The sequence below is a fragment of the Myotis nattereri genome (assembly GCF_964212035.1).
Source record: "Myotis nattereri genome assembly, chromosome: 9".
Classification (NCBI taxonomy): domain Eukaryota; kingdom Metazoa; phylum Chordata; class Mammalia; order Chiroptera; family Vespertilionidae; genus Myotis; species Myotis nattereri.
In genome coordinates, this window is record NC_138084.1 from 39,427,371 (window position 1) to 39,441,838 (window position 14,468).

Sequence of the window (14,468 nt, forward strand, 5' to 3'; positions counted from 1 at the left end):
TCCAGCCATATGCCATTGAACCTCCAGGCCTCAGAGATCTCAAGCCAGCCCTCTTTCCCTTCCCTTCACCTGGGACATGTGTCTCCTCATCTGTGCGTAGGTGGAGGTCAAGCAGGCAACGCAAGAGGCGAGCCAGGCTAGTGATCTCAGCCACACCTGGGCAAACAGCCTTCTGCCCATGTGCCTGCAGCACGGAGCTGGCACCCTGGCGGGTGAGGAACTGGCACGTTGCAGGCACCAGCACTTCAGCCAGGTGGCTGAGCTCGGTGACCGTGTGGGGTTGCAGGCAGTACTCCTGAGGCAGGGCTGTCATCAGGGCTCTAAGCATCCCCTTCCACGTCTGCTCCCCACCACACCAGACGAGGGCACAGCGGCCCACCACTGCGGGGGGCATTCCTGTGGCATCTCCCACTTCCATCAGGAGAAAAGTGTCCGGGGATCGTTCTATCTGCTGACCACAGGGGAGGGTAAGCTGGGGGGGCTCACGCAGGAGGCAAGTGACAGAGTCCAGCCAAGCAGCACTGGAGACCCCATCACATATGATCCAGTGCTGGGTCCCCACTGATCCCTGGGCCTTGCTCTTTGGGTCCACAGCCTTGCACTGACTGGTTGCACGAAGCAGCCTGGGGAGGATGCCTTGGTGCCAGCAGGGGCCCTCTTGCCATCCCAGGAACTCCTCGGGGCTGAGGACGCTGGGATACAGGTGTGTAATTTCCACAGGCAGACGGCCCTGTGTTGAGGTGTCCTCCATGGCCGCCAGCCGATTCTGGATCGTAAATAGGCTGTGCCAACAAGTGGTCTTGCCGCTGCCTGCAGGGCCCAGGAGCAAAATGCCCGAGGTGTGGCCCAGGGCCTGGCTCAGCTGTTCCAGGGAACCCAAAATATCAGTGCTGGGATGCAGGCCCGCCTGCTGCAATTCCTCCACCAGCAGTGGCTTCTTTAGCCCGTGGGCCACAGGCTCCGCCAGCACTTGCCTGGCCCTGGGAAAGATCCCACAGAGCAGCTCTCGGAGGTGGTGAAGGCGGGCCCCGTTGAGGATGCTAAACAGAGGTGAGCGTAGCAGGGCATGCAGTAGGGCCCTCTCCTGGGCGGCAGCAAGGCCGAGGGACAGCTGGAATGTGGGGTCCTCCTTGGCCACATTTAGAGCCTGTATTGTGTCTGCAAGGACCTGCTTGAACAGTGGCAAGCGGCAGGGCAGGGGCCCAGACACCAGCTCACGCTCTAGGGAGAAGAATTTGGATAGACGGGTAGCCAGGAGGGAGGCCTCCCGCATCCCTGCGCCCAGCAGAGTCAGCTCTGCCAGTTGCTGCAGGTTGGGCAGTGTCAGTGCCACAGGACGCAGCAGCAGGCGCAGGTTGGCAGGCACAGCAGGGCTCAGGGAACGCAGCGTCAGGAGACAGCCATAGCCAAGGCGCATGTCCACGTGGTGTCTCTCAAAGAAACCCCTGCCGAGGAGCTGGGGGTAGGTTGGGTCGATGGTACTGGTGCTTCGGGAAACCTGCCGGTACAGCGGGGCATAGAGTCTGTGCAGCTCAGCCAGGCGCTGGCCCAGGGCAGAGAGCAAGCCGAGCGGCAGGTGCTGAGCGGCCTCCAGCAGCAGCCAGGCGCCACCCTGCAGGGCGCCGTTCAGGTAGTTGCTCAGACTTGGAGCTTGTATCTGAGGCAAGCAGGGCATTATCACCAGCTGGCGCCCCAGGGCCTGTGCCAGGCTCTTCACCATGGCTGCCTTGCCCATGCCATCAGGGCCCAGTAGGGTCCCACAGGCCACCTCCTCCAGGGCCAATAATAGTGCCAGGGCTGGCCACTCAGGCAGCAAGCTGGGCAGAGACCCCAGCCTGGGACCCAGGTACTCATAATTGTACAGGAAGGACCGGCCCAGCACATCTATCCAGCATGCAGCTGGTGACAGAGAGGTGTCCGTAGATGCAATGGTCTTGAGACTCTGTAAGGGGCTTTGGGAGATGATGTGAGATGAACCCAGGTGGTACTTGAGTTGGCGGGCCCAGTGGAAGTCTGTCAGATCACTGACCTTGTGCTCCTTCAGCAGCTGTGCTATATCCCGGTGAGTCACGGCCATGGCCACTAGGGCACTGAGCAGGCTGGTCTCGCGGACAGAGGGCAGGGGCTGCCCAACCTGGTAGGCCTTCTGGGTCCGTACAAAATGCACCAGTACCTCCAGCTTGCACACATGTTTGCGCACCATGGTCAGGGTCTGCCCCTCAAGCAGAGCCTCCTCCATCTCGGCCCGCCATACCACCTCCTCTGCCACCAGCACACACTGCCATGGAAAGGCCTTGACTAAATCCAGCCAGTTGTGGGCATACAGTTGCGAGGACAACTGGCTTCGCTGGGGCAGTTCCTTGTCTAGGGATGGAGTCAGAGCCAGACTGCGCTGCAGACGGGCAGCCACACAGCCCTGCAACCTATGCACCAGTGCCACACGCAGACCCTTCTCCAGGGAGGTCAGCCACTTGGGGAGATCCGAATGCAGAAGGAGGGGCGGCTGCAGCTTCACCTTCTCCCCACCGGCACCGAGCACCGCAAAGCCCTCCACCTGAGTCTGTAGGCTTGGCTTCGACTCCGGGGCATCCGTGTGCTCACCAATTAGGCTGGCCTGGAAGCTCACAGCCAGCACGTGAGGAAAACAGCGTCGTATCCATATCTGGGCCTCATCGGGCTCCAGTCGGGCGACCAGCAGGTCCACCAGCTCACTGTCACTGAGGAAGAAAAGGCGGGGGAAATGAACACAGAACTCATAGAGCACGCTCTTCAGAGCCGTAATGATGCCCTCCAGCTCCACCGAGCCTGCTTGCAGCATCTGTTGCAGCTTCTGGCCTTGGAAGGAAGAGTTCCGCTGAGCACCGGGCACTACGAGTGACAGAACCAGGGGGTCAGCCACAGAGGTCTGCATCAGGGTCCGGTACTGATCATCTACGGCCTTGAAACGGGAGTTCTGTGGTGAGGGAAAGGGGAAAAGTGAGGGCGGATGTGAAGAAGCACCTCCCCGCACCTCTGCACCCCACTGCTCAGCAGCCTCTGTCCAACCTGCCTCACCCCCCTTCCCTACCAGATCAGAACTGGGAAACTGGATCTTCATCTCATGCAGAATTTTATTCAGAAAAATCCACTTCTGCTGGAAAGTCACCCACACCGCCAGTATGTCACCTGTGTGAGCAGCCAGAGCAACACTAGGGGAATACTAGGGCTCTGGCAATGGGGTCCAGCCTGTTCCTGACCTCTCAGGTTGTCCCACCCCAAAATATCCTACTCAGCAGGACCCAAGGACCTCGCCTGGAGGAGAGAAAACTTTCACTGTGAATAAAGACGTGGTGCCCTCAGCCCAGGCAGTAGCCCTGAAGGAGGTCCTTACTCTGCGTTTCAGATCTTCCCCGCCCAGCCCCCACCTCTTGCCCATCCCCTCTGGGCCATCCCACTTCAGGTCCCACACATAAGCCCAGCTAGAGGCCTGCACTCACTTAGGTCATGCAAGATGGTCATCCACTCCAAAGCTTTTTTGTGTAAATCTCCCGACTTCTGGATGGCCAGGATCTTGAACAACACCTGAAGACTCTCCTGGATGGAATCCTGCAGGCTGCTGTAATCTAAGGAACGGTGGGCTCACTGAGCTGAGCTAGCAGTCAGGTGAGGCAAGGGCAGGAGTGGCTAAGGCCCCAATTCACGGACACAGATCTTCAGCTTTCTCTAGAACAGTGATCGGCAAACTGCGGCTCGCAAGCCACATGCGGCTCTTTGGCCCCTTGAGTATGGCTCTTCCACAAAATACCGACTTCTGCGCATGGGCCACGAAGTTTCAATTGCACTGTACGCACGCCCGCATGTGGTATTTCGTGGAAGAGCCACACTCAAGGGGCCAAAGAGCCTCATGTGGCTTGCGAGCCGCAGTTTGCCGACCGCTGCTCTAGAATACCCAACCACTTCTTTTCTGCCACTAGTTGAACTGTAGGCTCACCAAGAGCCACAGGGTGTTGGAAAACCTGCTTATGTGAGTTATAATTTTGATTACAGAATTTAATCTAATATTATGTTAACCACTGAGATATATGGGTGGGGAAAAGAGCTATTGGTTCTATGGAAACTATGCAAGGCTTCAGTAAAGGTGAGTTGATAAAAAACATATTAAATTAGGTATAGGCCAGCCAATTTTCAAAAATTGGAAAATTATAATAAAAATCTAGAAAAGTTCTGGTCTCAGGTAACTTCACAAATGTCTTCATGGCATTGCTCAACTTTACAGAAACTGAAATTGGAAATAGTAGACAATGCATGCGTGCAAGAAAGGAAGTGAGAGACTTCTGCCAATTCCCTAACTAATACCACCTTGAGTGCCTGTACCCATGCTATTCCCTCTCCCTGGCATGCCTTTCTCCCCTTGCAATTTGAGAAAACTCCTCCTCCTTCAAAAGTCAACAAAAGGCCTCCCCACAAGGGAAGGGAAGTTTCTCTGACTCTCCCTGGTCCTTTGAAGCTGCTTTCTGAGATTCGACTGCCCTCAGTTAGGTGCTCCACCATCCATGTCTCTCTGCGCTCTCTCTCTCTCTCTCTCTCTCTCTCGCTCTCGCTCTCGCTCTCGCTCTCGCTCTCTCTCTCTCACTGGACTCCTGTCTGGAAATCTCAGGGTCTCCTGTGTTTGGCTCAGCAGAGGCAGGTGGGTTTGATGAGGAAGCAAAAAAGGGATGAGTGAGCAGGGCAAGAGGTCAGACAGCAGGACACATGCTGGAGGCGTTGACATGACCATGAGGTGTTTCTTAATTCACTCAGGAAGGGGAGGACCTTTGCTGACAAGGCCAGGCGTTGCGTGGGAGTGAGGGGCCGGGAGCACCATGAATGACATCGTCTCAGAACAGAATGATGTTACAGGCTGTCCAGCACGGACGGGGACTGCTGGGGTCCAACCCCAGCAGGTCCAGGGGTCCCCAAAGGTGTGGACGGAGTCGGCGAAGAAGGAATGACACGGAGACAGCGTTCAGTTGATCAGCAGCCTAGCCAGGATCTCCAGCGAAGTTCTGGTGTTTATTGTCTTGTTACATCCATATTTATACCAGTTGATTTTAATCCTGTCAATTTCTATTGCAAACGCTAGGGCGTTTCTTATCTCCATTCCAGGGAGTAAAGATTATGTAGCTTAAGCGTGATTGTTTGTAGTTAAAGTGATTAACTACCCACCTGGCACTTAGTTAAGAGGTTTTATCCCCTCCCTGACTTCAGGGAAAAATCCCTACCTGGGGAAACAACCTTTCTCGGAGAGGTGACCTTGGTTAAAACACAGAGCGCCAAGAAGGGGAGCAAACATATTAAGAACAGTATGCCATATACGCCAGGTCCCTTGAAACATATGCTGTGCAGATGTTTCTTTCCTGCAGCGACTGTGTCAAGCAGCAAGGATGGACCGGCTTCCGGCAGGGGACCTGGGCTAGAGAAGCCAGATCTGGCCGGGCTCAGTGGATGTGGTGGCTGAATATGGCCGCCAGCAGGGGACTTTCACTGGGCCACAAGGGCTGGGTCTCACCTGAAAGGATGAAGGTGCCACTGTCCTGGGCCATTATGTCCCTGTGGAGCATTTGCTTCTTGGAGCGCCCCAAGGCGGAGGGCTTGCAGGGCACGTGCAGGATGAAGTTGAGCAGGCGTAGCTTGCGCGCTTCCCAGACCTGCCGCAGCTGCTGAAGGGCCTCTTGGGCCTGAATGTGCTCATTTTCATTCCGCCAGATCTGCAAGAGCTGGGGCTCAGGAACCAGGACTGGGCAAGGGCTCAGGGAATAGCACTGGAACAAGGGCCAGGCTCAGGGGAGTGCAGGTCTCAGAGACCATCAGGCTTCGGAGACGGGCCATCGGCAGCACACTCTGACCTAGGCTGCTGCCTTGAAACCCACTATGTAGCAAGGCTCCAGCTGGTTCTCATGCTCTTTTGGGGCAGAGTAAGTGTTGGGGGACATCTGCCATCCTGCGTGCCCACAATTTTGGGGCTGCCACCTACTTCCTTCCCCTGGTGGGGAGGGGCGTGCATACTCTCAGTCTCAAAGAGTCTGAACCACCCATCAGATCCCCATATGCTCTAGGCAGGCCAGCAATCTCAACCCCACCCCACCCACCCACAAGCCAATATCTATTATCCCAGTGTCTCAAGGGGCTGCTGGACCTTAATTGGCTCTATTAGAGCTGAGCAAACAGAACCTGGGACCACCTCCCTCCCTCCAGAGGGCCCCACCTGATTGATTTGATCTGCAAAGTCCAGCAGTGGACAAGTGAGCAGCTGGCCCAGTGTTAGGAGTTCTACGTTGAGACTGCCCAGCCCTAAGGCTAGAGATAGAAGGGACAACAAGTCAGAGCAACACCGGTATATGGCAGGTCTGGGACCCAGAGCCCAGCCCAGCCTAGCCCAGCTCCCAGACGGCAGATCTGAGTGTAACACAGAGCCAAGAACCCCGAACCCAAAGTCCTGCGCACAGTGCAGAGCCCAGAGCTCAGACTCCAGCCTGAGCCAGCCCAGGTTAGCAGGGAGGACCCACATGGTGCTTTGGGGGTAGCAGGGAGCAACCCAGGGAAGAAAGATGTTTCCAATAAGAGTGACTGAGCTGTTGCATTGTTCTAACCCCTGTGTCCTTCCCTTCCCTTCCCCTCCTCTCTCTTACTCTTAGAAACATACCTCGAAGGAGGACTTGGAAGTTGAGGCCATGCAGCTGGAGGCTGCTCAGCTTGGTGAGCAAGGGCAGGTAGATGTGGAACTCCTCCAGAATGCGGATGCAGTACTGCAGGACTGGGTTGTGCAGGCCCATGGTGGCATTCAACCGGGCCACCTCTGTCAGCCAGCCCTCTATCTTCTCCTGGGCCATAGGCAGGCTGAACTGTAGGGAGAAGGGCTCAGTGTCAGCTGGAGACCCTCCCCCACCTCATCCCCCCTGCAGGCTCTCCATTCCCAGGCAGGAGTTCCAAGGAAGGGTGTCAGCACCTTGGCAAAAGCCATGCACTTCCAATCATTGATGTTTTCAGAGATGACTCGGTACAGGTGCCAGATGCTCTGCTGATGCAGGATAGGATGGATCCCACAGATTGGCAAGGGCACAGGACTCTCATCCCCTGTGGGACAGGGCTGGCTGAGGCCTGGGTTATGTGTGGGGGCGAGGGCGTGGTGGGGGAGGGTCATTCAAGAGCCCATCATGACAGAAGGCAGGGTCCCAAAAGTGCCAGGGTTGGGGGGGGGGGGTGGTGGTCCAAAATTGTTTAGTAGAACAATGGAGGTAGAGACAATCCAAGGGACCGTTGTCCCAAGGACAGGCTATCTGAGACAACCCAATGGCAGTACAAGGGAAGGCTCCTCTTCCATTACTCTCCATGTCACTCACCCGACTCAGGCCACAGCAGGCTCCTTACTGTGGCTCAGGTCCCCAGGGGCTCTCTCCTGCCCAGGGTCCTTGACTGACAGATTATTCTGGAGCCCTGTTCCCTCAGAGAATCAGGTGCTTCCTCGCTCACCAAATTCAAGCCCTTGCTCAAAACTCTCCTTTTTAATGAGGCCTAAGCCACCCACTTCTTTTTTTTTTTTAATTAAGTCTTTATTGTTCAGATTATTACATTTGTTCCTCTTTTTTCCCCCCATAACTCCCCTCCTCCCAGTTCCCGCCCCACCCTCCGCCCTCACTCCCCACCCACTGTCCTCATCCATAGGTGCACGATTTTTGTCCAGTCTCTTCCCGCATCTCCCAAACCCCTTTCCCCCCCAAGAATAGTCAGTCCATTCCCTTTCTATGTCCCTGATTCTATTATGATCACCAGATTATTTGTTCACTTGATTCTTAGATTCACTTGTTGATAGATGCATGTTTGTTGTTCATAATTTGTATCTTTACCTTTTTCTTCTTCTTCCTCTTCATAAAGGATACCTTTCAGCATTTCATATAATACTGGTTTGGTGGTGATGAACTCCTTTAGCTTTTCCTTATCTGTGAAGCTCTTTATCTGACCTTCAGTTCTGAATGATAGCTTTGCTGGATAAAGTAATCTTGGTTGTAGGTTCTTGGTATTCATCACTTTGAATATTTCTTGCCACTCCCTTCTGGCCTGCAAAGTTTCTGTTGAGAAATCAGCTGACAGTCGTATGGGTATTCCCTTGTAGGTAACTGAGTTTCTTTCTCTTGCTGCTTTTAGGATTTTCTCTTTGTCTTTTGCTCTTGGCATTTTAATTATGATGTGTCTTGGTGTGGTCCTCTTTGGATTCCTTTTGTATGGGGTTCTCTGCGTTTCCTGGACCTGTAAGTCTATTTCTTTCACCAGGTGGGGGAAGTTTTCTGTCATTATTTCTTCAAATAGGTTTTCAATATCTTGCTCTCTCTCATTTTCTGGCACCCCTATAATTCTGATGTTGGTACGCTTGAAGCTGTCCCAGAGGCTCCTTACACTATCTTCGTATTTTCGGATTCTTTTTTCATTTTGCTTTTCCAGTTGGGTGTTTTTTGCTTCTTCGCATTTCGAACCTTTGACTTGATTCTTGTGCTCCTCTGGTCTGCTGTTGGGAGTCTGTATAATATTCTTTATTTCAGTCAGTGTATGCTTAATTTCTAGTTAGTTCTTTATCACAACATCGAGGGTCTCATTAGATTTCTTGAGGATCTCACTACATTTATCGGCGGCTTCTAGACAGTTCTTGAGAGACCTTAAAAGTGTGGTTCTGAACTCTATATCCTCCATGGACAATTTTGTCCTGTTTCTTTGTCTCCACATTTTTTATGCTTTCTTGGTGCACCCCCTAGTGGTCTTTGTGCGCAGTCTTGTTGTAGTTAAGCCTTGATTGTTGTCGGCAATACCGGGGGTGATTTGACCTCCAGGTTAACAGGCTATGAGAGTCAGCTGTGTCTGCAGTGGGAGAGCTTCTGTGCTGGATCTCTAGGGCGGTGCTAATCTAGCATTTGCCTGAGGCTATCCGGCAAATGGCTCTGGGCAGGGCTTGGGCGGGGCAGGTTCCTGGGGATCTACAAGGCGGGCGGAGCAAGCAGTTATGGCTGCTCTCAGTTCCGTCCCTAGGGGCTCTGCCTCACAGAGTCCCAGCAACCGCTGCAAACCTCGGAGAGAAAACTGCCTTCGAGTTCCGACCGAAGCCAGATAGTCCCGCTTCTCCCATTTGAGTCTGGGTCCCTGGAGACTCGCCCGGATCTGGAGCTCAGAGTCTGAAACTCCCTCCCGATTGAAAACAACAACCGCGCCCTCCGCCTCCAGCCCGCTCCGTGCGCACTCCGCACCTGAGTATTTCACTTCAGCACTGCGCCTCCTCTGAGTCTGGGTATGATATTCTCTTTCCTCCTAGTTGTAGAATTTTCATTCAGCCAGCCTTCCTGTGGTTCTGGATGATGTCCGTTCCGTCTTTAGTTGTTTTTTGAAGTGGTTGTTCGAGGCAGCAATCTCCGGTGTTAACCTATGCCGCCATCTTGATTTTCTCTCTCCCCGCCCACTTCTTGAAGAACATTCCCCACATTAGTGTGGATAATACATTCTGGGTTTTCCAGTCATTTCATTTGAACTTTGGTGCTCAAATTGTCCCATATTTGGCCAGTTGGTGTCCCTTCTGTGTCCTTATGACATGCTCCCATCACTTTTCTTTTTTAATTTAATTTTTATTGATTTCAGAGAGGATGGGAGACGGAGAGAGAGATAGAAACATCAATGATGAGAGAGAATCATTGATTGGCTGCCTCCTGCACATCCCCCTACTGGGGATCAAGCCCACAACCCAGGCATGTGCCCTTGGCCGGAATCGAACCTGGAACTCCTCAGTCCGCAGGCTCTATCCACTGAGCTAAACCAGCTAGGGCTCCCATCACTTTTTAAAAGAAGTTAACATTTCCTTACTTTCTGGTTGAAAAGATATTCCAGGCTCATCTTATACCTGCCCTGCCACAGCCCTGGGATCATCCATTCCCTGAGGAGCCCTGGTTCCTATCCACAGCAATGATATTAGAAACCAAGACGGGGCACAGTGTGGTGCCTTGCTATGATGGACATATGCTTATCTCCTTGTTCATGTGCACATAAACATGCACACACATGCAACATGTGAATGTGTGTTTTAAAATGCAATGGAAATTACAGAGTAGATACTACAGAAAGTGGAAGCTTATAAAACAAACACAATATTTCCCCAGAACTAAAAAAAAAAAAAAAAAAAGAGGTGATGATAAAGAAGATAAAAAATGGAGGGGTGATCCAGAAAATCCAATATACAAATAAGAATTCTGGGAGGAGGCCAGAGCAAACATAAGAACCATTTTAAGTAATTGATAAACATATCATCTACAAAGGGGAAAATAAGATTGATATTTGTCCACAATGCTACATGTCGAAGACAGTGATGTAATACCTAAACTTGAGGAAAACCTCAGAATTCAATATTTAGCCAAGCTGTGATATAAGGACATTAGAAAGGGCATTTTCAGCATAGGAACTTAGAAACGTTAACCCCTCTAATTTTCTTCTTAGAAAAACAAACAAACAAACAACCTCAAACATGACAGCCATCCAAGGAAAGAACAAAAATAATGAAAAGATGTGGTATTTTTAAAAAAATGGTAATTCATAAACAAAACTAGGAATCCTTAGATGTCCAAATAGTTGCTAACATGGTTATAAAACAAAGCAAAGGTCAAAAGTAAAGAGTAAAAGATGCCTAATGAAAAATAAAGGTAGTTTTAATCATCTTGATCTAAAATGATTTTAACAAAACCTGGAAGTCTGGTGAGGAGACAGGGACGAAAGAAGTGAAAGCCATGCTGTGGGGTTTCCTGGGCCTTGCACTACAGGGCCTGCATCCACTGCTGTGCTTTTTCACAAACATCTCCAAAACTAGCAGGAAAGGTCAAGGCCCGCGGTCAAGGTCAGAGTAGAGGATGAGGGTCTCCTAATACTTAGCTAAAGAAAAAGTCCCTTGCTTGAGGATGGTCCCAGTGTCCAACATCTCACACTTGGCCAACAGCCCCGAACTTGGGAGGCCCACAGGGAGAGGTGGTCATAGTGAGGTTGGCCAAGAAGCAACTGAGAAGTAATGTGTCTTTGAACGGACGGACGGAAGTGACTGATAGAAGTGACGGCACCGGAGGAAAAAAGGAACCTGAGCCCACACTGTTCTTTACAGGCAGAAGGGAAGGAGCGGCACCGCTGCATGGAAGACGGAAGACCAGGAGCTCTGTGCTGTGGGCCAGTGAGGCCCCAGCAGCTGACTCCACACCACACTGGCTGGAAGCATGAAGACCATGTTCACCGGGGCCTGCTGCCCGGCGCAGGGCTGGGTTGAACAGGGCTACACAAAGGCTGGTACTACTATAAGGACGCCTTCGCCTTCTCCTGCACAGGTTTAGCCCTCTGACCCCATCACATCCTAAGGGAACATTCCCCTGTCTGTCTTCCCTCCCAGACTATGAGTCCCGTCTCCCCATCCTAAGCACTGCACTATATCCAATGTATGAAGATTCTGTCCTGCAATTTTCACATATAAAAGAGACCAGTGAAGGTGTGAGATCCGCGGAACTTGCTTAGGGGCACACAGGACACAGGACCTTGAGTCCAAACCCTTCTCTCAGCTGGGGGGTTGCTCACAGGGTGGGGGTGGAGGGGGCGGGGACCCTCGGTACCAGTGAAGGTGGTGTAGGCGTGGTGCAGTTCGCTGAGGTAGCTGGTGGTATCCTGGAACTGCTGCCCCAGGGCGATGAGCTGGTTCTCCATGCTCTTCTGCTCCTGTGCCGGGTCCAGGTAGGGGCCGGACAGGGCCTTCCTGATCAGGCCGTCCAGCTCGGCCAGCGCCGCCGCCATCAGCTGCTGCAGCTTGGGCACGATGACATGCCGCTTGCTGAGCAGGAACTCGGAGGCCTGGCTTCTCTCAAACTGAAACGCCTCCCACAGATCCAGGAGCTGGGGGGCCGGCAGAGGGCAGTCAGGTCCACGTGCTGGGGAGGGAGGAGGGCCGGAGGGAGGGGTGGCTCCCGGGTTGCCTTCTCACCGAGATGTCCAGCGCCTCGGTGTCCGCACTGAAGAGACGGAAGTGGTTGCGGATGAGCTCGTGGAGGGCCCGTATGTACTCCATCCGCTCCTCCAGCTCGCCGTACTGCTCGTGGGCCTTGTTCAACTGCCGGGCCGCAGCATGAGACCGGCACCCACCCACCCCTCCCGCCACACCCGGCAGCACCCCGAGGGGCACGCCCACCTGCTGGAGGCTGCAGACGCCAGCTGCCTCCCTCAACCCACTGGGAGCAGGGGCAGTCTGAGGTCACGCCCCATCTCATCCAGGCCTCTGCAGGCAGCCCTGCTCCGCCCGCTCCACATCATTACCCTGCAACAGGGCAACTGGTCCCTGTCGGACTGGACAGGAGCAGACCTTTGCCTCTGAACGCAGGACAGGGTCTCTCTCTTCTCCTGGGGGCCTCCCCCTGAGCCAGGAGAGCAGGGCGAGAGGTAGCAAGGGCAGGTCACCCATGTGAGCGCAGTCTAAGAGCCTCGGCCCTGCTGGGAGCTCAGCTGAGTCCTGCTGAGCGTTTGAGCAGGATGGGCCCCGGGTAGGCTGGGAAGGAAGGAGGGGGAGGGCCCACCTTCTGGGAGCACCGGGCAATGGTGTGAATGTCGGAGTTGATGATTTGGAAGGCTTCGATGAAATCTGTGAGCTCCTTCATCAGTTGCTGGCTGCGGCTCCAGCTCTCGCCCTGGACGTGCTCAAGAATTTCCTTCCTGATTCTCCCCAGCTTGGATTCTGAACACAGAGGAGGGTGAGGTGTTAAGGGGTGCACAACAAAAGGGGTGCTGAGGGAGCGCAGTGGGCCCAGAGTGGGAGTGGGAAGGGGACACCAGACCATCAATTCATTCCCTCGCTCACTGAACGCTTACTGGAGCCCGGCCCAGTGTCCGATCAGCTGCTAAGCACCGGGGCCTGTGCTGGGCCCGGGTACACAAGAGTGAGTGAGTGGACAGAAAGGGTTTCCAGCCGAGGAAGCTTACAATATGGTGGCAGAGACAGCTACATAAACAGATCATCAAAAACCAATGTGATAAGTGCCCACGAGTCCTCAACCTGGCATAGTGAGAAGAGGCGAGGCCCAGGGAGGCTGGGAAAAGCCTCAGAGAGGGGGACATTGGAGCTGAATGTGTTGAGCAGTTCATGCTCCGAGGGGCAAAGGCACAGCACATAGATGAAACATGTGCAAAGGCAGGGGGATGAGATGGTTATGAATAGCAGAATCCCCTACTGCAGACGAGGGCCTTCTGCCTGGGGAGTCTTACTGCTTCTGCTCTGAGAGAAGAGATAGCGAGAAGAGTGGATCATCGGCCTTTTCCTTTTAAGGGTGTAAGGAAAGAGGATACGGGGCTAGGGGATAAGCATGGGAGCTGCCTTTGGCAATAGGAACAAGCCTATTGTGTAGAGGGCAGGAATAATTTCAAGATGGGACCTCATCAAACCTAAGATACTACCAATTGTAGGCGGCACCATTCTTTCATAGACCACAAAAAAAAAAAAAAGAAAAAGTGATGCCATCTAAACTCTGACATGCCATCCGTCTTCATATACCCCTTAAGTTCAGAAATGTTAAAATAATGCACAGAAGAGCATAGAAATATGAGATAAACAATACCACAAAATACAGTGTCACTACATGCCCGATACAATGTCAACTACTTTGCCTGTATGGACCCATTTAATCCTCACAAACCCCTCTGAGGTATATATTACTGTCCCTTCTTACAGACAAGCACACTGAGGCTCAGAGTGGTTAAGTAACTGTACCAGCGTCACACAGGGGCCGAGCGAGGATTCAAACTCAGACAGCCTGGCTCCACGCTGTGACACTTTTCGTTTTGTTTTCAGGGGTGAAAAGTACATCAGCTTATCCCCTAGGAGCATCTCTTCCACTGCAAAGGGGGGCAGTGAGTTCCAGGGACACGTAATTGAGACACACTGGGGATGGCCCTTCTGGGGTCTTGGAGGACGTAACCAAGAGGACTGGGCACCAAGAGCTGAGAAAACCAAGAGGAAGGGAACCTATTGAGGGGCACCCAGGGTAGAAGAGAGCACACGGATGCGAACTTATCCTTTTCTAACTATCCCTCTGGCCTACAGCAGGAGCTAGGCCATTGCCACGGAGCTGCTTTTGGACCTGCAGCATCAGGCAGTGAAGGCAGAGAGGAGCTCAACAGCGACACGGTGTGGCACCAAGGAGCAAGGGACTGATAAAGTGCCACGTTTAGGCTGAAGTTAGAAATAGACGGGAGGGGTGGGGGGTAATAGATTTGAGAAGTATTTAGGAGACAGACGCACGGAAATGATTTGGCGACAGGTTGGATGGGGTGGAGTTAGGGAAAGGAAAGAGTAAAGGATGAAGTTAAGCCCTAACCGGTTTGGCTCAATGGAGAGAGCGTGGGCCTGTGGACTGAAGGGTCCCAGGTTCGATTCCAGTCAAGGGCATGTATCTTGGTTGCAGGCACAT

At 53.1% G+C, this 14,468-nt stretch overlaps 1 protein-coding gene across 1 annotated transcript in view; it reads right to left on the minus strand.

Moving 5' to 3' along the window:
- DNHD1 (dynein heavy chain domain 1) overlaps positions 1 to 14,468 on the minus strand; it is a gene marked incomplete at both ends in the record, with an annotated part of 53,875 nt that overhangs the window by 20,537 nt on the left and 18,870 nt on the right. The window contains 10 exon segments of the mRNA XM_081100255.1: positions 70 to 2,953; positions 3,068 to 3,165; positions 3,477 to 3,602; positions 5,528 to 5,726; positions 6,224 to 6,315; positions 6,662 to 6,860; positions 6,965 to 7,092; positions 11,631 to 11,968; positions 11,970 to 12,121; positions 12,582 to 12,739. Coding sequence (XP_080956381.1) covers positions 70 to 2,953; positions 3,068 to 3,165; positions 3,477 to 3,602; positions 5,528 to 5,726; positions 6,224 to 6,315; positions 6,662 to 6,860; positions 6,965 to 7,092; positions 11,631 to 11,968; positions 11,970 to 12,121; positions 12,582 to 12,739 — 4,374 coding nt within the window.